Here is a 19,210-nt window from a genome sequence, read left to right as displayed (position 1 = left end):
GTCCCAAGGTGGAAGACGCATTGGCCTGTTTAAGTGGGGCGTAGTGCTTTAGCGTATTGGATTTGCGGAGTGGGTATTACCAGATTCCGATGAGTGAGACCGATAAAGAGAAGATGGCCTTTATCTGCCCCCTGGGATTTTTCCAGTTCGAACGAATGCCCCAAGGCATCTCGGGGGCCCCAACCATCTTCCAGCGGCTCATGGAGCGGACAGTGGGGGACATGAACCTACTGGAGGTATTTGTGTACCTGGACGACCTGATAGTGTTTGGATCTACGTTGGAGGAACATGAGGAGCGGCTGCTGAAGGTGCTGAGTCGGCTGAAGGAGGAAGGGTTAAAACTTTCCCTGGATAAATGTCAGTTCTGTAAGACGTCGGTCAGTTATGTCGGGCACATAATCTCGCGAAATGGAGTGGCCACCGATCCAGGTAAGATAGCCGCAGTCGCCACCTGGCCGAGACCCCAGAAGGTGAGTGCCTTACACTCGTTTTTGGGGTGTTGCGGATATTACCAGCAATTCGTGAAAGGATATGTGAAAATGAGTCATCCATTGAACCAGCTGTTGTGTGGTTATCTACCTGTGGGGAAGAAAAGGAAGGGAGACCGAGGGCTGGAGGTAGGAAGATACTTGAACCCGGGGGAGCCTTTTGGATCGAGGTGGGATGCTCAATGTGAGGAGGCGTTCCAATCTCTAAAAAGGGCACTGACTCAGGCCCCAGTGTTGGCTTTTGCTGATCCCCGGAAGCCGTATGTTCTACACACTGTTGCTAGTCATGAGGGTCTGGGGGCTGTTCTGTACCAGGAACAGGGCAATGGATTGAGGCCAGTGGCGTTTGTCAGCTGGAGCTTGTCGCCATCTGAGAGAAACTATCCCACTCACAAGCTGGAGTTCTTGGCATTGAAGTGGGCGGTGGTGGACAAGTTGAGCGACTACCTATACGGGGCCCAGTTTGAGGCGAGAACTGACAACAACCCCCTAACTTATATCCTGACCTCGGCAAAGCTGGACGCTACTGGGCACCGGTGGTCAGCAGCCTTGTCTGCCTATGAGTTCAGTTTGAAGTACCGCCCGGGGAGTCGGAACATCGATGCAGATGCCCTGTCTCGTCGCGCGCACGACAAGTCGGGAACGGCTGAGGAGTGGAAGAGTGCCCCTGCCCCGGGAGTAAAGGCCATGTGTCAAATTGGGAGCGACGGGGAAGTAGGAGCACAGATGGGAACGGATCGGGCAGTAGATCAATTGGGGGTTGATGATGACACGTTAACCCACTGTTTACTGTAATTTGACTGCTCTGAGGAACAGGCAACTGCCGGAGTTGAGCCCCCAGGAAGTGGAGGCGGCTCAGCGTAATGACCCGAGCATTGGCACTATCTGGTACGCGGATAGACAGGGGGATATGGCCCAGGTGGAGAAAGCGAAGCACGCCTCTGTGCCCCTACTACTGAAAGAGTGGCCTCGGTTGAAGCTGAGGAACCAAGTCTTGTACCGGGTCACGTCGCCCCCAGACCACCCCCGGCGCTGGCAGCTGGTCATGCCTGAAAAGTATCGGAAGACTGTGCCCCAGGCACTACATGATGATTCCGGGCACTTAGAGGTAGAGAAGACCTATGGATTACTCAAGGACTGGTTTTACTGGCCCCGGATGAGGGGGGAGGTGGAAGAATACTGTAAGAACTGTAGTCGTTGCATCAGGAGGAAGACCTTGCCTGCGCAGGCGGCTCCGTTATCCCACTTGCAGAGTGCGGGACCCATGGACCTGGTGTGTATGGATTTCCTGTCTATTGAGCCAGACACCAGCAACACCGCCAATGTCTTGGTCCTCACGGATCACTACACTAGATATGCGCAGGCTTTTCCTACTAAGGACCAGAAAGCCACTACAGTGGCAAAGGTGTTATGGGAGAAGTACTTTGTTCATTATGGCCTTCCCCGGCGGATCCATAGTGATCAGGGATGGGACTTTGAGAGCAGGCTTATCCATGAATTACTGGGTATGCTTGGGGGTTGAGAAATCCAGAACCATCCCAGATCACCCACAGGGTGATCCTCTGCCCGAGAGGTTTAACCGGACCCTGCTGGACATGCTCGGCACTTTGGAGATTGGACAGAAGAGTAAGTGGAATCAGCACATCGCCCATTTGGTTCACTGTTACAATTGCACGCGCAGTGATGCTACGGGGTACTTGCCCTACTATCTGATGTTCGGATGGGAAGCGAGGTTGCCCATTGATCTGTGTTTTGGGACTGAAGCGGGTGAAATACCTTTGAAGCCATGTCTGAAGTACGTGTCCGATATGAGGAGAGAGTTGAAAAGGGCGTACGAGTTGGCTGAGGCAGCAGCCACCAAGCAGAACCAGCGGAATAAGAAGAGATATGATCAGAAAGTAAAGTTCGTCCAGCTATTGCCGGGAGACCGAGTCCTTATCCGGAATTTAGGACTACCTGGTAAGCACAAGTTGGCGGACCGTTGGGCAGCCACCCCTATGCGGTGGAGAACCAGGTGCCAAATATCCCTTTTCACTGGGTGACACCAGAGGATGGGAGTGGTCTGTCAAGGTACTCCATCGGAACCACCTGTTGCCTCTCGGTTGAGAGGTGCAGGTAGACCAAGAGCCCGAATGGCAGTTTACGCCTAGTACTAGGACTCTGCGAGAGCGCGGGGCAAGGGAAGAGCCCGCTGCGAAAGAGACGGGGCCAGTCCCCACCCCAAAAAGGGATACGTCATTGGAAGATGATGATTCGGACGTGTGGCACCTGTTTCCGTTCGCTGATTCCCCGGAGCTGGGAGAAGAGACTCCTGGCCCTTCCATCACTGAGTTAGGGGAACCGAGGGAGGATGTTGCAGAGCCGCCTGTATTACAGCCGGGGTTGGGGGAGGAGAGGGTGGAGCCAGAACCTGAGGCAGAGGGCTCACAGGTGCTGAGGGGTCCCGGTGAGGCGGAGGGTCCGACAGATAGGACCAGGGGGTCACCTGGGGTGTCTCAATAGGGAGAGTCTGCAGAGGAAGTACAGAGGCCTCAGAGGAGTAGACATTCCCCAGAGAGACTGACTTATACAGTGCCGGGAGAGCAGGGTGTGATCTCTACTGCCCTGGAAAGTTATGTCACTGCTTTGTGCACCTGGGTTGGGTTTTGTGTTTTACAAGGAGCACTGGTGAACTCTGTTAACGTCATGAGGGCATAACTTTTATTGGTGGGGGGAGAGTGTACGGGGTCTTTCTTTTTTGTTTAATTTAAAATGGCTTCTTTGTTATGTTATACTGGGGAATGCTGAGAAAGTCTCTAACTAGACAGTTGCTTGGGTTATTAGAGATAGCAGGGTGCTATTAACCAATAGGTGGTCATGTATCGTTTTGTCTTCGGATACCATGCTGTATCATATGACTGTGGACGGGATTTTGGGGGGGAGTCGGAAGAGAGACAAGGAGGACGGCGGACGGGGTATTGGCGGGAGTCGGAGGAGAGACGGGGAGGACAGCGGATGGGGTTTTGGCGGGGAGTCAGAGGAGAGACGGGGAGGACGGCGGACGTGCGGAGAGGCTCCGGTCGATCACTCCGGGTGGTCCCGAGCTGTGAGTCGACAGGATTCGGGTGGTCGTCTGGAATCGATTGAGCTCCAACGGTTGCGCGCAAAGAACTTGGACTTTGATAAGTGTTGGCGCCTTTTTTTTCATTACTTCCCTTTCTGTATCGAATTTATATTAATGTCATAGAATTAGTAATATCTATAAAGTGTACTTGTTAAAATTTACTGGGCGTGCTGGCTGATGATTGATGTTTGGGCTTGATTAAGGCAGCAACAGACCCTGTGGGGAGTGTTGAGGCGGGTGCTGGGTGGGATTTCCCCTTAGACATATACGAGCCAATATAACGGCACCTTACACATGGATGATAGAAAAATGGAGGACTACACAGGAGGGAAGGGTTAGATTGCTCTTACAATAGCTTTAAAAGTCAGTCCAACGTTCTGGCCTGAAGGCCCTGTACTGTGCTATTATGTTCTATATTCTATGTGCTATAATACTTTGAAGTTAGTAAAGTAATTGTTCCCAAGTTGGTGTGTCACTTTCATCCTTCAATTATACCCTTACCTTCTCTCGGTATGTCAAATGGCTTCAGTCTCCTGCTGTGCAAAGGGAAGCTATGCTCCTCAAAGATTTTTTTTTGCCTAGACAGACTGTGCATGATCTGCAAACCATCCCTGCCTGACCATATGACTATAACAGCGTAAGAATAAGACATAGCAGCAGAATGAGGCCATTTAGCCCATTGAGTCCTGTTCGCCATTCCATCACGGCTGATTTATTATCCCTCTCAACCCCATTCTTCTGCCTTTTCCCCGTAACCTTTGATGTCCTTACTAATCAAGAACCTATCAACCTCCACTTTGAACATACCGAATGACTTGGCCTCCACAAACATCAGTGGCAATAAATTTCACAGATTTACCATCCTCTGGCTAAAGAAATTCCTCTCATCTCTGCTGTAAAGGGACGTTCTTCTATTCTGAAGCTTGCCCTGTGGTCCTGATTCCCCCATTCTCAGAAACGTCATCTCCACGTCCACTGTATCTAGGCATTTCAATATTCGATAGGTTTCAATGAGATCCATCCTGATTCTTCTAAGCTCCAGAGAGTACAGGCCCAGAGCCATTAAATGCTTCTCATACATTAACCTTTCATTCCCAACATTATCTGACATGGTGGACATTATCTTAACCCTTACCTTGCTGTATTTTCCACAAGATAGCCTATGCATGTCCACATCATGAACCGACGGATTGAATGCCCGGATGTGTTATTAGATCATCTCTTATTTGTAATGCTTACACAGCCCTGCTAAAGCCAGTGCCCACAGACATAAATTGTAACATCAGGGACCAGGGTAACAAGGGTGACTTACCCGAGATGGACGTTCCACAGGGAATGTTGTCAATGAAGCCGTGACTGTTAGCAGTGACTCTCACACACTGCTCTCCCTTGTAGATTGTGGGATGAACAGAGACAGTAAATTCACCCAGCTCCTTCCCCGTGTCAGAAATAGTAACCAGAGAATCGGTGAAGCGTATCAGCGCCAGTTCTTCTGAAGCTGAAATAGACAATTTATCCTGTGAAAACTGATGAGATTGTTCATGGTATAAGTTCAGAGGACGGGAATGGGGCTGATAGCTCTGCTAGGAGCCCTTGTGGACAAATGGCCTCCTTACTGAAGGAAATCTTGGTTTGGGAGTAGGATATGAATTTCCCCCCAGCACCTTGCATTAAGTTTCAGTCCTCAAGTAACAACCTTCACTACATAATGAACAGAACTAGCACCTTATATCTTTTGGAGGATAATGAAATTTTGCATGTCCCCGCCAACCGTCACCAATTTTTATCAATGAACCATAGAGAGTATCCTATTTGGATTCATCAGTTTGGTATGGCAGCTGTTCTACCCAAGAGCACAAGAAACTGTAAAGAACTGTAGTCACAGCTCAGCACCGCACCGAAACCAGGTCCCCTCCATGGATTCTGTCTAGAATACTTGCTGCTTTGCTAAAGTAAGCATAATCAAAGACCCCACCCACCCTGGACATTCTCTCTTCTCACCCCTCCTTCCTATTGGGCAGAAGATGCAAAAACATGAAAGCAACAAGCTTAAGGATAGCTTCTACCCTGCAGATACAAGGTTATTCAACAGTCCCCTAGTAAGATAAAATGAACTCCTAATCTCACAATCTACCTTGTCATCACCTTGCACCTTGTTTGCCTGCACTTCTCTGTAACTATAACAATTTTATTCTGCATTCTGGAATTGTTTCCTTTGTCTATCTCAATGCACTGTTGTAATGAAATGATCTGAATGCATGACAAGCAAAAGAAAGTATTTCACTGTACCTTGGTAATATGTGAAAATCTTTGGTCTTTTCAATAAGTTTAGGGACATAGTGGACAGCAAAGAAGGTTATCAAAACTTATAGTGGGATCTGGACCATTGGAAAAATGGCGGATGGGATTTAATGCACACAAGTGTGAAGTGTTGCACTTTGGGAGGACAAACCAAGGTGGGACTTGCACTGTGAGCAGTAGGGCACTGACGAGTATGGAAGATCAGAGAGATCTGGGGATACAGATCCATAATTCCTTGAGAGCAGTGTCACAAGTAGAAAGGGTGATAAAGAGAGTTTTTGGCACTTTGGCTTTCATAAATCGAAGTATTTAGTACAGAAGATAGAATGTTATATTGAAATTGTATAAGATATTGCTGAGGCCTAATTTGGAGTATTGCGTGCCGTTCTGGTCACCTACCTACAAGAAATCTATTAATACAATCAATCAGTACAGAGGAAATTTACAGGCATGTTGCTGGGACTTGAGGACCTGGGAAAGGTTGAATAGGTTCGGTCTTCATTACCCAGAGCATAGAAGAATGAGAGGAGACTTGATGGTGGTATGCAAAAATTATGAGGGGGTATAGTTAGGGAAATGCACACAGGTTTTTTCCACTAAGGTTGGGTGAGACTAGAACTGGAGGACTAACTACTTGCTGACTGTCCCCAGTACATCTTCGGACTGTGCTGGTCATTGAATCAAACAATGCGCTTCACTGTATATTTTGATGCTTTGATGTGCATATGATAAATAAAGCTAATCTTTAGAACTAATCTTTATAGTGTGATTGATAAAAAGGACTAGGAAATTAGAATGGGCAGCAGAGCTTTGGATAACCATAGAGTTATAGAACACTACAGCACAGAAACAGGCCCTTCAGCCACCTGGTCTATATTCTGCCTACTCCCATCCACTTGCACATGGAGCATAGCCCTCCATACCACTCCCATCCATGTACCTACACCATACTTCTTAAATGTAGCATTCATCCACCACTTCCACTGAGTATAGAATGGAAGGAAACACAGGAAGGTAAGCTGTGGTTGAGGTTAGTGCTGACCCCAGCTATATAAGGACTTACTGATCGAAGCCAGGAAATTGATGGCTTCTAGATTGGCTGTCGGCAAAGGCAATGGTGGTGGTGATTCCTGCACGGGTTGTTGTTGGAGCGTCAGCTCTTTCTGTTGATCCAGTTTTACAAGCTGTTCTTTGGAAGTATCTATTTCTAGGCTTTTTGTCATTTCTGGGGATGTTCCACCTCTTAGGATTGTTTCCTCTCTTGGGGATATGGCATCTCCTGGAGATGTTGTCTCTATGAAGGACTTTCTCTCTCTTAGTAACATTGGCTCTCCTGGAGACTTTGGGTTTCCTGGTGATGTTGGCTGTGTCCGGGATTCTTCCTCTCCTAAGATTGTTGCTTCTGTCAGAGATGTCTCTAGCGAGAAGGTTGCTTCATTTGGTGATCTTGCCTCTTGGGGGTGTGTCTCTTCTGAGGATAATTCCAGCTTCAGAGACTGTACCTCACTAAGAGATGATCCCTCTTTTGGGGACGCTCCTCCCTCTGGGTGCAATAGTGGTTCCTGATCTTCAGAGGTTGACATTCTTCAATGTGCTTCCCTATAAAAGAACAGAAATCTTCAGTAAAATTTCTCATTAGCATTGGTGCACCAAAGTTATTGCACCCCCAATTCTCAAACATAACTAAAGAAGAACTTGAATCAGCAGGAATCCCTTCAGCCCTTTTTGCTCATTCTACCAATGAGACTGGTAAAGACTGAAATAATGAGACTCTTAACCTCACAGTCTATCTTGTTATTGTTTGCTGACCCATTTGCCCAGGTTTGCCCGCACCCCTTGACCACCTGGCCCATATCCCGCTCCACATTTCCTCTTCATGCACCTGCCCAAGTGTCTTTTAAATGTTGGTCTACATGTCTCAACAACTTCCTCTGGCAGTTAGTTCTTAATACCTACTACCCTCTATGTAAAGAAGTTTACCCTCAGGTCCCTATTCAATTTGTCCCTCTCATCTTAAACCTACGCCCCCTAGTAGGTTAGCGCGACACTATTCAGCTTGAGGTGCTGGGAGTTCAGAGTTCGATTCTGGTGATGTCTGTAAGGAGTTTGTACGCTCTTCCCGTGATCACGTAAGTGTCCTCCGGGTGCTCTGGTTTCCTCCCACAGTCCAAAGATGTACCAGTTAATATGTTAATTGGTCATTGTAAATTGTTGTGTGATAAGGCTAGAGTTAAAATGGTGGGTTGCTGAACAGCATTGTTTATTGGGCCAGAAAAAGCCTGTTCCACGCTGCATCTCTGAATAAAAGCTTAATAAAATAGTTCTCGGTTCCCTTTCCCTGGGAAAATGACTGCTAAAAGTGGAGAGATTTAGTACTGCATAATGAGAAAGCATGAATTATTTATTTGGTTCTTTAAGGATTTTTTAACTTTCAGGATTAAAGAATGTTACAGAAAAATCTGAAATTGAGATTCTAAACATGGTAAAACCGAAATACAAGAGCATGGAGAGGGTGCAGGCGATTGGGAAATCATACTAAATATGAAATGAGTACTGCCCGGTATTCAAAGAATTTATATATTTTATCATTGCCTCCGTAAAGCAACCAACACAATCATAGACCCGACCCTCTCCAGATGTTATGTCTTCTCTCTTCTCCCATCAGGCAGAAGACGGAAAAAACTGAAAGCATGTACCACCAGCTCAAGGGTAGCTTATAACCTCACTATTATAATAATATTGAACAGTCCCCTGGTACAGAAAGATGGACTCCTGACATTATGATCTACCTCAGTATGGCCCTGACAACTTATTAGACCATAAGACCATAAGAGATAGAAGCAGAATTAGGTCATTGAGCCCATCGAGAATGCTCTGCCATTTTATCATGGCTGATCCATTTTCTCTCTCAACCCCATTCTCCCCATAACCTTTCGCGCCCTGACTATTTAAGAACCTATCAACCTCCACCTTACATACACTCAATGACCTGGACTGCAGAGCTGCCTGTGCCTTCCTTAGCACTGACTCAATCTGCAAGTTAACCTATTCTGTGCCTGCATTACACTTTCTCTGTGACTGTAACTATTTATTCTGCACTCTGTTATTGCTTCCCTTATACTGTACTGTACTACCTCAATGCATTGTTGTAATGATCCGTATCAATGGCACACAAGACATTGTTTGCACTGTACCTCAGTGCATGTGACAATAACTTACCAAAATTATTAATTTGTTAGTAATAAGTCTTTCTCACGAACTCAGTATTTACTTATTCCCCCAATTGGACCACAATCTTCTCGAGGTTTGGAGACTTGCATGCCTCAATGACCCAGAGGGCTTTTTTGGCTAGAGTCAAGGCTTTATGCTCTAGCTCTTGGTAGGGTCTCCCATGCCAAACAGGTCGAGGGGTAGAGGCCAAACTAAGAGAGGTCCACCAGTCCTCCAGATTTGGGGATTTAGCTCAGTGTTAACAACTCTGACTGGTAAAATAAAACTATTATGGAAAGAGCAATGAAGAATCCTTCTACATCTGAGTGTCCATCTGGGACTGGCATGGCTGACAGTAATGAAAACCAAGAGGAAGCTACTGGCACAATGAAGGAAGCCACTGGCACAATGAAGGAAGCCCTGAACACTGCCAGACATGGAAGACCTTCATTGCTGCCCTGAACGTCAGCTGTGTTAAGGCTAGTAAGTAAGTTATTTATTATTACTTGCTGTTGTTTTTTTTTATTTGCAGGGTTTCTTTTTTGCATGGTGATTGTTTGCCAGTCTTTGTGTGTAGCTCTTCACTGATTCTGTTGTACTTCTTTGTACAAATGAATGCCTTCAAGAAAATGAATCTCAGGGTAATGGCAAGACACCCATATGCATACCGTACTTTGAAAATAAATTTATTTTGGACTTTAAACTTCATCTTGAAGAAAAAAGACAGAAAAGCCGTTCAGCCATGGCTATCAAGTTAATGTTAGATCAAAGGAAAAGGCACATTATCAAAGAAAAACAGTGAGCCTGTGGATTGGGAAGAGAGAACAGGAACAGGAACAGGCCTTTTGGCCCTCTGTGCCAGCCATGATGCCAAATTAAACTAAACCTAAAGTAATCTATCCCTTCACTCCCTGCATGTTCCTGTTCCTGGCTAATTGCTTATTACACACCAATAACATCTGCTTCCACCACCTCCCACAGTTGTGGATTCCAGGCGTCTATATTTCTTTGTGTAAAAAACCATACCCTACACAACTCCTTTAAATATAGCACCTCTGTCAAGCCCACTTTAAATCTTATTTGTTGCACTCCTACTAAACTACAAACAATAACATGCAAGATCACAATGAGGTAGATTGCAAGATCATAATCTTAATGAATATTAAAATAGGCAAAAAGGATCGAATGGCTTCCTACTGCTTCTAGTTCTCCTGAAATTATTTCCCTTGATTATTTATTTACTTACTTTCTTATTTACTGGGATACGATGAAGAACAGGCCCTTTGGCCTTTCAAGCCACATCCCCCAGCATTCCCCCCATTTAATCCTAGCCTAATCACACGACAATTTACAATGACCCATTAACCTACCAACTGAGGGCAACCCTCTCATTCCAGGAATTAGCTGAGTGAATTTCCTGATGCATAAGGTAAGAAATGACATTTTCCCTGGGTAAAGAATTTTTTGCTTTCATTCTCTTAGCCTGTAGAAGAGTATAGCACTGGACAGGCAATTCAGCCCACATTGTTGTGCTGATCTGATACCAATTTATACTAAATATTCTCCCGTTAGAATTCCCTTACTAGGTCTGTCTCCAATGAGAGGACACAACTGTAACATCATCTCCTTTACCCTTCTATGTCTATTCTAGTAGCCGCTAGCTAGGTGTCCCAGTCGTTGGCACACAAGAATTTATTTTATATGTTAGGGATTATTCTGGAGTTATGAAATTATGTGAATATAGCAGATATTAATTCAAGTTTTGAGTTCTTACTGTAAACTGCAAGCAGTAATCTGAAGTTAAAAGGACAGCTTGTACTAATAATCGTTGGTTCTGGACTTGGTAAAAATAGGACAGAGAGTTACACAACTTTTGTAGGTCATCTCAAAACTTTTATATTTGACAATGTAGTTAATGCAGCAGTTAATGTGCACAGACATCACATCAATGGGACAATGACAAGATAATCTATGTGAATGAGCTTGGCTGAGAGATCAATATTGACTCAGACTTTGGCAGGCATTCCATGCCCTTCTTCAAAGAAGCATCTGGGATCTTTCATCTCCAGCCAAGAGGGTAGGAGGGCCTCAGACTGACATCCCATCCAAAAGGTGGCACCTCAAATAGTGTACCTCAGTCCTACACTGTCCTGAGGCACCAGGCTTCTAGACTGGGCCTAAACCCATAACATTCTGACACAGAGATTAAAGTGGTGCCAAATGATGTACAGCTAAAATTCTCTCTCTGTCTGTCTCTCTTCCCCTCTCTCAAAATATAAAGATTAACTTTATTTTTGGTGAATGTCACAAACAGGGTAGAGGGAGACTCCAGTGGAAGTATGTGTGTAAGGCCAGTTTTCTGTGCTCGGTGTCAGATGTGGGAGGTCCTGGAGACTCCCAGCCTCCCGGAAGGCCACATCTGCACCGGGTTCGTCGAGCTGCAGCTCCTTAGGAACCGCGTTAGGGAACTGGAGATACAGCTCAATGACCTTTGTCTGGTCAGGGAGAGTGAGGAGGAGCTATAGGCAGGTATCACTCCGGTGCCTGGGGAAACATAAGTGGTTAACAGTCAGGAGAGGGAAGGGCAAGAGGCAGATGCCAGAGAGTACCCCAGTGGCTGTCCCCCTTAACAATAAGTACTCCTGTTTGAGTACTGTTGGGGGAGATGGCCTACCTGGGGGAAGCAACAGTGGTCACGCCTCTGTCACAGAGTCTGGCCCTGTGGCTCCAAAGGGTAGGGAAAGGAAGAGGATGGTAGCAGTGCTAGGGGACTCTATAGTTAGGGGGTCAGACAGGCGATTCTGTGGATGCTGGAAAGAAACGTGGATAGTAGTTTGCCTCCCAGGTGCCAGGGTCTGGGATGTTTCTGATCGTGTCCACGAAGTGGGAAGGAGAACAGCCAGAGGTCGTGGTACATATTGGTACCAATGACATAGGTAGGAAAAGGGAGGAGGGAGGAGAAGCGGCACGACACAGCGCGCGTGGCTGTTCCGAATGAATACTGTATGTGTAACTAGGGTGCCGTGCACAATCCGGATTTGATGGAGACAGCTGTGAGAAGCAGGGAACAGCTGAAGTAACTCCTGAAATGCCCGCTTCGCTGCCGCTGCTACTGTGCGATCCTGAATCTCCGGAGACGAGGGCCCTAAATCCTCGGCTTTGCCTATTGCCTGTTACCAGGGCTGGGGTCGAAGCGCTCGGCAGAGATGGTGCTTGGTGCTCGGTGCTCGGTGCTCGGTGTCGGAGAGCTGGTTGGAGGCTTGAAGTTTTCGGACGGACTCGGAGTCGGACTGTGGTCGGATGCTTCCAGTATGCTGCATCGGCAAGTTGGCGGCGCTGGAGGTTTACTGTCTGCGTGAGATGATGGGACTTTTGAGAGACTTTCAGACTTTTACCGTGCCATGGTCTGTTCTTAACAAATTACGGTATTGCTTTGCACTGTTGTAACTATATGTTATAATTACGTGGTTTTTGTTAGTTTTTAAGTCGGTTTGTCATGTGTTTCCGTGATATCATTCTGGAAAAACATTGTATCATTTCTTAATGCATGCATTACTAAATGACAATAAAAGTGGACTGCGTGTCCTCATAATCTAATCTAATCTAAAACAGACTACAAGGAGTTAGGAAGGGAGTTGAGAAGCAGGACATCAAAGGTAGTAATCTCAGGATTACTGCCTGTGCCACGAGACAGTGAGTATAGGAATAGAAAGAGGTGGAGGATAGATGCGTGGCTGAGGGATTGGAGCAGGGAGCAGGGGACAGGGATTCAGATTTCTGGATCATTGGGACCTCTTTTAGGGCAGGTGTGACCTGTACAAAAAGGACGGGTTGCATTTGAATCCCAGGGGGACCAATATCCTGGTGGAGAGGTTTGCTAAGGCTACTGGGGAGAGTTTAAACTAGAATTACTGGGGGATGGGAACCGAATTGAAGTTATGGAGGAAAGGGAGGTTGGCTCACAAATAGGGAAAGCTTGGAGACAGTGCGAAAGGGGGTATAGGCAGGTGATAAAGGATGCGCTCAGACCAATGGTTTGAGATGTGTCTAGTTTAACGTGAGGAGTATTATGAACAAAGCGGATGAGTTTAGAGCGTGGATGAGTACTTGGAGCTATGATGTCATGGCCATTACAGAGACTTGGATGGTGCAGGGGCAGGAATGGCTACTTCAAGTGCCAATCTTTAGATGTTTCAGAAAGGAAAGGGAGGGAGGCAAAAGAGGTGGGGTGTTGCACTGTTGATCAGAGATAGTGTCACAGCTGCAGAAAAGGAGGAAGTCATGGAGGGGTTGTCTACGGAGTCTCTGTGGGTGGAAGTTAGGAGTAGGAAGGGGTCAATAACTCTACTGGGTGTTTTTTATAGACCACCCAATAGTAACAGGGACATCCAGGAGCAGATAGGGAGACAGATTCTGAAAAGTTGTAGTAATAATAGGGTTGTTGTGGTGGGAGATTTTAATTTCCCAACTATTGATGGGCATCTCCCTAGAGTGAGGAGTTTAGATGGGGTGGAGTTAGTTAGGTGTGTTCAAGAAGGCGTCTTGACACAATATGTAGATAAGCCCACAACAGGAGAGGCTGTACTTGATCTGGTATTGGGAAGTGAACCTGGTCAGGTGTCAGGAGATAGCAGAGGTACTTAATGAATACTTTGCTTCAGTATTCATTACGGAAAATGATCTTGGTGATTGTAGGGATGACTTGCAGTGAACTGAAAAGTTTGAGCATGTAGATATTAAGGAAAAGGATATGCTGGAGCTTTTGGAAAGCATCAAGTTGGATAAGTCAGCGGGACCGGACAGGATGTACCCCAGGCTGCTGTGGGAAGCGAGGGTGGAGATTGCTGAGCCTCTGGTGATGATCTTTGCATCATCAATGAGAACAGGAGAGGTTCTAGAGGATAGGAGTGTTGCAGATATTGCTCCTTTATTCAAGAAAGGGAGTAGAGATAGCCTAGGAAATTATAGACCAGTGAGTCTTACTTCAGTGGTTGGTAAGTTCATGGAGAAGATCCTGAGAGGCAGGATTTAAGAACAATTGGAGAGGCATAATATGATTAGGAATAGTCATCATGTCTTTATCAAAGGCAGGTCGTGCCTTACGAGCCTGATTGAATTTTTTGAGGATGTGACTAAACACATTGATGAAAGTAGAGCAGTAGATGTACTGTATATGGATTTCAGCAAGGCATTTGATAAGGTACCCCATGTAAGGCGTATTGAGAAAATAAGGAGGCATGGGATCCATGGGGACATTGCTTTGTGGATCCAGAACTGGCTTGCCCACAGAAGGCAAAGAGTGGTTGTAGATGACTCATATTCTGCATGGAGGTCGGTCACCAGTGGTGTGCCTCAGGGATCTGTTCTGGGACCCCTACTCTTCATGATGTTTATAAATGACCTGGATGAGGAGGCGGAGGGATGGATTAGTAAATATGCAGATGACACAAAGGTTGGGGGTGTTGTGGATAGTGTGGAGGGCTGTCAGAGGTTACAGGGGGACATTGATAGAATGAAAAACTGGGCTGAGAATTGGCAGATGGAGTTCAACCCATGTAAGTGTGAGGTGGTTCATTTTGGTAGGTCAAATATGATGGCAGAATATAGCATCAATGGTAAGACTATTGGCAGTGTGGAGGATCAGAGGGATCTCAGGGTGTGAGTCCATAGGACACTCAAAGCTGCTATGCAGGTTGACTCTGTGGTTAGCAAGGCATACGGTGCATTGGCCTTCATCAATCGTGGCATTGAGTTTAAGAGCCGAAAGGAAATGTTGCTGCTATATAGGCCCCTGGTCAGACCCCACTTGGAGTACTGTGCTCAATTCTGGTTGCCTCACTACAGGAAGGATATGGAAACCATAGAAAGAGTGCAGAGGAGATTTACAAGGATGTTGCCTGGATTAGGGAGCATGCCTTATGAGAACAGGTTGAGTGATCTTGGCCTTTTCTCCTTGGAGCGACAGAGGATGAGGGGTGACCTGACAAAGGTGTATAAGATGATGAGAGGCATTGATCGTGTGGATAATCAGAGGCTTTTTCCCAGGGCTGAAATGGCTAGCATGAGAGGGCACAGTTTTAAGATGCTTGGAAGTAGGTATAGAGAAGATGTCAGGGTTAAGTTTTTTACGCAGAGAGTGGTGAGTGTGTGGAATGGACTGCCGGCAGCGGCGGTGGAGGCGGAAATGATAAGGTCTTTTAAGAGACTCCTGGAAGGATACATGAAGCTTAGAAAAATAGAGGGCTACGGGTAAGCCTAGGTAGTTCTCAGGTAAGGACATGTTTGTCACAGCCTTGTGGGCCGAAGGGCCTGTATTGTGCTGTAGGTTTCTCTATGATCCTCTCAGTGGTTATTATTTGTCCTCTGTAGGAGCTTGTGATCCAATGCCTTGCAGCGTCCATACTACACAATAACAGGACACTCTTGATAGTGCTCCTGTAGAAAGTTGTTAGAATGGGGGTGGGGAGCCTTCCACACCTCAATCTCCTCAGAAACTGTAGACGCTGCTGTGTTTTCTTGACTAGTGAGGAGGTGTTGTGGGTCCAAGTTAGATCATTCATTATGTGCACACCAAGGAACTTCGTGCTCTTCACTCTCTCTATATTAGAGCCATTAATGTGCAATGGCGAGTGGTTGAACTGTGCCTTCCTGAAGTTCACAATCAACTCTTTTGTCCTGTCCATGTTGAGACTCAAGTTGTCCTCAGACATCTGACGCACTTCTCTATCTCCCCTCTGTATGCCAATTCATCATTATTGCCATTGTTATATCATCAGTGAACTTGATGATGCAGTTTGAGTCGTGAGTCAATGCAGTCATGAGTCAACAGTGTGAACAGCAACAGGCTGAGCACACAGCCCTGGGGGAGCACCAGTGCACAGCACGATGAGCTTGAGATAATGCTGCCAAAGATTGACTATGGTCTTTCCATCAAGAGGTCCAAGATTCAGTTACAGAGAGGGGTGTTGAGTCTCAACAAGGACCGTTTACCCACCAGCTGCTGAGGGATGATCGTTAAACACCAAGATGAAGTTGGTGAAAAACATCTTGGTGTATGAGGCAGGATGGAATGGAGGCCTGAATCTATGGCATCATCAGTGGACCAGTTTCAGTGGTAGACAAACTGAAAAGGATCCAATGGTGGATCTAAGCTGGGATCTAATATGATCTATTATCAGCTTTTCTTAGCACCTTATGATTGTTGAGATCATTTAGGTCAGTTACTGTCGCTCTCTTGGGCACTGGAATGATGGTGGCTGTCTTGAAGTCTTCAGGGACAATGGTCTGTTGCAAAGAGATGTTAAAGATATCCATTAAGACCTCTGTTAGCATGGCAGAACAATCCCTCAGCACCTGACCAGATATGTTACATGGTCCCACAGGTTTGCATGGGAAGAAGAGCCATTCCTTCAAGCCAGATGCTTAAAGCAAACTAATCAATATCCAATTGATAACTTCAGTAATGTCTTTCAAGCAAGATGTAAAGTCAAGGTATTATTTACTCAATTAGATCCCCTGATACGAATACTACAAGGACAGTACTATAACGAATGAGCAGACTGTACCATTATCCCAGTAATTCATAGAGTAATATAGTATGCAGACAGACTCTTCAGCCCAACTGATCCATGCTAACCAGAATTTTCATCTGAATTAGTCCAATTTACCCATGCTTGATCTACATCCCTCTAAAACTGCCCTATCCCGGTACATGTTCAAGTGTATTTTATATGTTGTAATTGTACTTGCCTCAACTACTTATCTGACAGTTAGCTCTAAATACACCACACCCTCTGTATGTAGAGGTTGTCCATCAGGTCTCTATTAATTCTTTCCCCTCTCACCTTAAACCATAGTCCTTTTGCTTTTGATTTGCTTTTCCCCAAAAAACACTATTGTATTCACCACAGCAACACCCACAAAATGCTGGAGGAACTCAGCAGGTCAGATAGCATGTATAGTGGGGAATAAACAGTCAATGTTTGGGACTGAGACCCTTCACCAGGACTGGAAAGGAAGGGGCACAAGCTAGAATAAGAAGTAGGGGGAGAGGGAGGAGTACAAGCTGGAAGATGATAGGTGAGAGCAGGTAAAGAGGGATGAAGTGAGAAACTGGGAGGTGATAGATGGAAGAGGTAAAGGGCTGAAGAAGAGGGAATCTGATCAGATATTATAGTGGCCCTTGGAAGAAAGGGAAGGAGGAAGGGAACCAGAGGGAGGTGATGAACAGGTGAGAGGGTAACCAGAATGTGGAACAATAAAAGACAGAGGGATTGGGGCGAGAAATTACTGGATGTTAGGAAATCGATGTTCATCAGGTTGGAGGCTTCCCAGATGGAATTTGAAGTATTGCATTCACCCTATCTATGTCCCTCCTGATTTTATACACCCCTATAAGGTCAGGCCTCACATCCATATGTAACCACTTATCTCTCAATTAACATCACTAATAAAACAGAGAGACACATGAGAACTACAGCTGCTGGAATCTGGAACAACAAACAATCTGCTGAAGGAACTCAGCAGATCGAGCAACATCTTTGGGGAGAAAGAAATTACTGACATGATGATGAAGGGTGTCAAACTGAAATTTCAATTCCTTTCCTTTCACTGATACTGCTCAACCCGCTGAATTCCTCCATCAGATTGTTGCTCACTGATTAAACAGATTATCCTGTAGCATGAATTCCTCCTACAGCTTGTTTTTTTGTTATTGTGAAGCTTTGTGTGTACAATTTATACACTTGATTCTTACCTAACAAGAATAATTGCACTTCAAATGCAGTTAATTATTTGAAAGACCAAGGCTGACACGCCGAGACACTGTCTCCTTTCCTGCCACAAGATTCTTTTCTAGAAAGTACCACATCTATTAGGGGTGGAGTGTGGCACTGCTAATGGCATGTAAAGTTTAAAGACCTTTAAAGATTAGCTTTATTTCCATGTCACATATACATTGAACTATCAAAACATACAGTGAAATGTTTCACTTACATCAAACCAAATCAGCGAGGAATGTGCCTGGGCAAGTGCTGCCAAGCTTCCGGTGTGAATGTAGATTTTCGCAAATAAAACTGTGAGGTATTTATGTTTTACAAAAAATTATAACAACTCATTTATTGAACTCCAAAAAACGGAACACAAAGAGCAGTAAAACCCTTTATGTAATAACGTCATCACGTCAGGCCAGCCTACCTTAAAGTGAACCCCAACTCAATGTCAGTGGTTGTAAATTCAGTATGCTTCCACCAGTGACATTACCCTACACAGGCCCCCACAGAATTCACTAAGAAAGGCATTGCGAGCCTGTCCGGACTAAGACGAGCCGCCTGGCTCAGGTCCTATGTTCCTGAGTGGAGGGAATAGCAGGCTTGTCCAGATGAGTGTTGACGCGCTCACAGTCATGTCTTGATGGCAGGGGGATGGTAACGGAATCCTCCAAATGGGCTGATTTAAGGCAATCTACTGAAACAAAGTCAGGTTTATTCCTCTTATCTGTATTAAAAGTCTCTTTTCTCCCCGTTCCAAAATGCGAAACAGGCCATTGTATAAGGGCTAAGGGGATGCTGATGTGCATCATAGCGGATGAAAACGAACGAGGTGGAATGTAGGTGAACAAGAACCCAGGAGTGCTGTACACCATGATGGGAGATAGGAATAGATGCAAAGGAATTGAATTTACTGAGGAGGGTGGAACATTGTTGAGAGGCCAACCACGCGGTCGTGGCATCAGGAATACAATCACCTGGCACTCGTAATGGCCACCCGTATACCAACTCAGCCGTGGAAGAATGCAAGTCCTCTTTTGGAGCTATTCTAAGCCCAGGATCCATGGGATATGATCATGCCAATACTCATCGGTCAGGGAAGCCCTCAGAGCAACCTTTTAAGAGTGGTGAAACTGCACGAGGAGACCATTGGACTGCAGGTGATACGCCGTGGTGTGATGTAGCCTCACACCGATGTCCTGGGCCATCGTAGCCAGATGTCTGACATGAATAGGGGACCGTGTTCAGAGGAAATATCAGATGGGGCACCAAAGCAAGCAACCCAGGTGCTGATGAATGTTAAAGCCACATCTGTGGCTGTTGTTAATGCTAGAGCGATG

At 45.8% G+C, this 19,210-nt stretch overlaps 1 protein-coding gene across 4 annotated transcripts in view; it reads right to left on the bottom strand.

The window, feature by feature from the left end:
• catip (ciliogenesis associated TTC17 interacting protein) overlaps positions 1-19,210 on the bottom strand; it is a 77,789-nt gene that overhangs the window by 42,478 nt on the left and 16,101 nt on the right. For 3 of the 4 annotated variants that reach the window (XM_072261031.1, XM_072261028.1, XM_072261029.1), the window contains exons 2-3: positions 6,956-7,491; positions 4,904-5,089 (exon numbers count right to left, since the gene is read on the bottom strand). In XM_072261031.1, coding sequence (XP_072117132.1) covers positions 4,904-5,089; positions 6,956-7,475 — 706 coding nt within the window. In that variant the 5' untranslated portion in view covers positions 7,476-7,491. Of the gene's footprint in view, positions 1-4,903; positions 5,090-6,955; positions 7,492-16,293; positions 16,361-19,210 lie in introns of those variants that run through there. The other variant, XM_072261030.1, reaches the window with a different exon arrangement.

Source organism: Mobula birostris, chromosome 6 (genome assembly GCF_030028105.1).
Source record: "Mobula birostris isolate sMobBir1 chromosome 6, sMobBir1.hap1, whole genome shotgun sequence".
Taxonomy (NCBI): Eukaryota; Metazoa; Chordata; class Chondrichthyes; order Myliobatiformes; family Myliobatidae; genus Mobula; species Mobula birostris.
The sequence above is the reverse complement of the archived record's forward strand: the minus strand, read 5'-3'. Positions and strand labels throughout refer to the sequence as shown.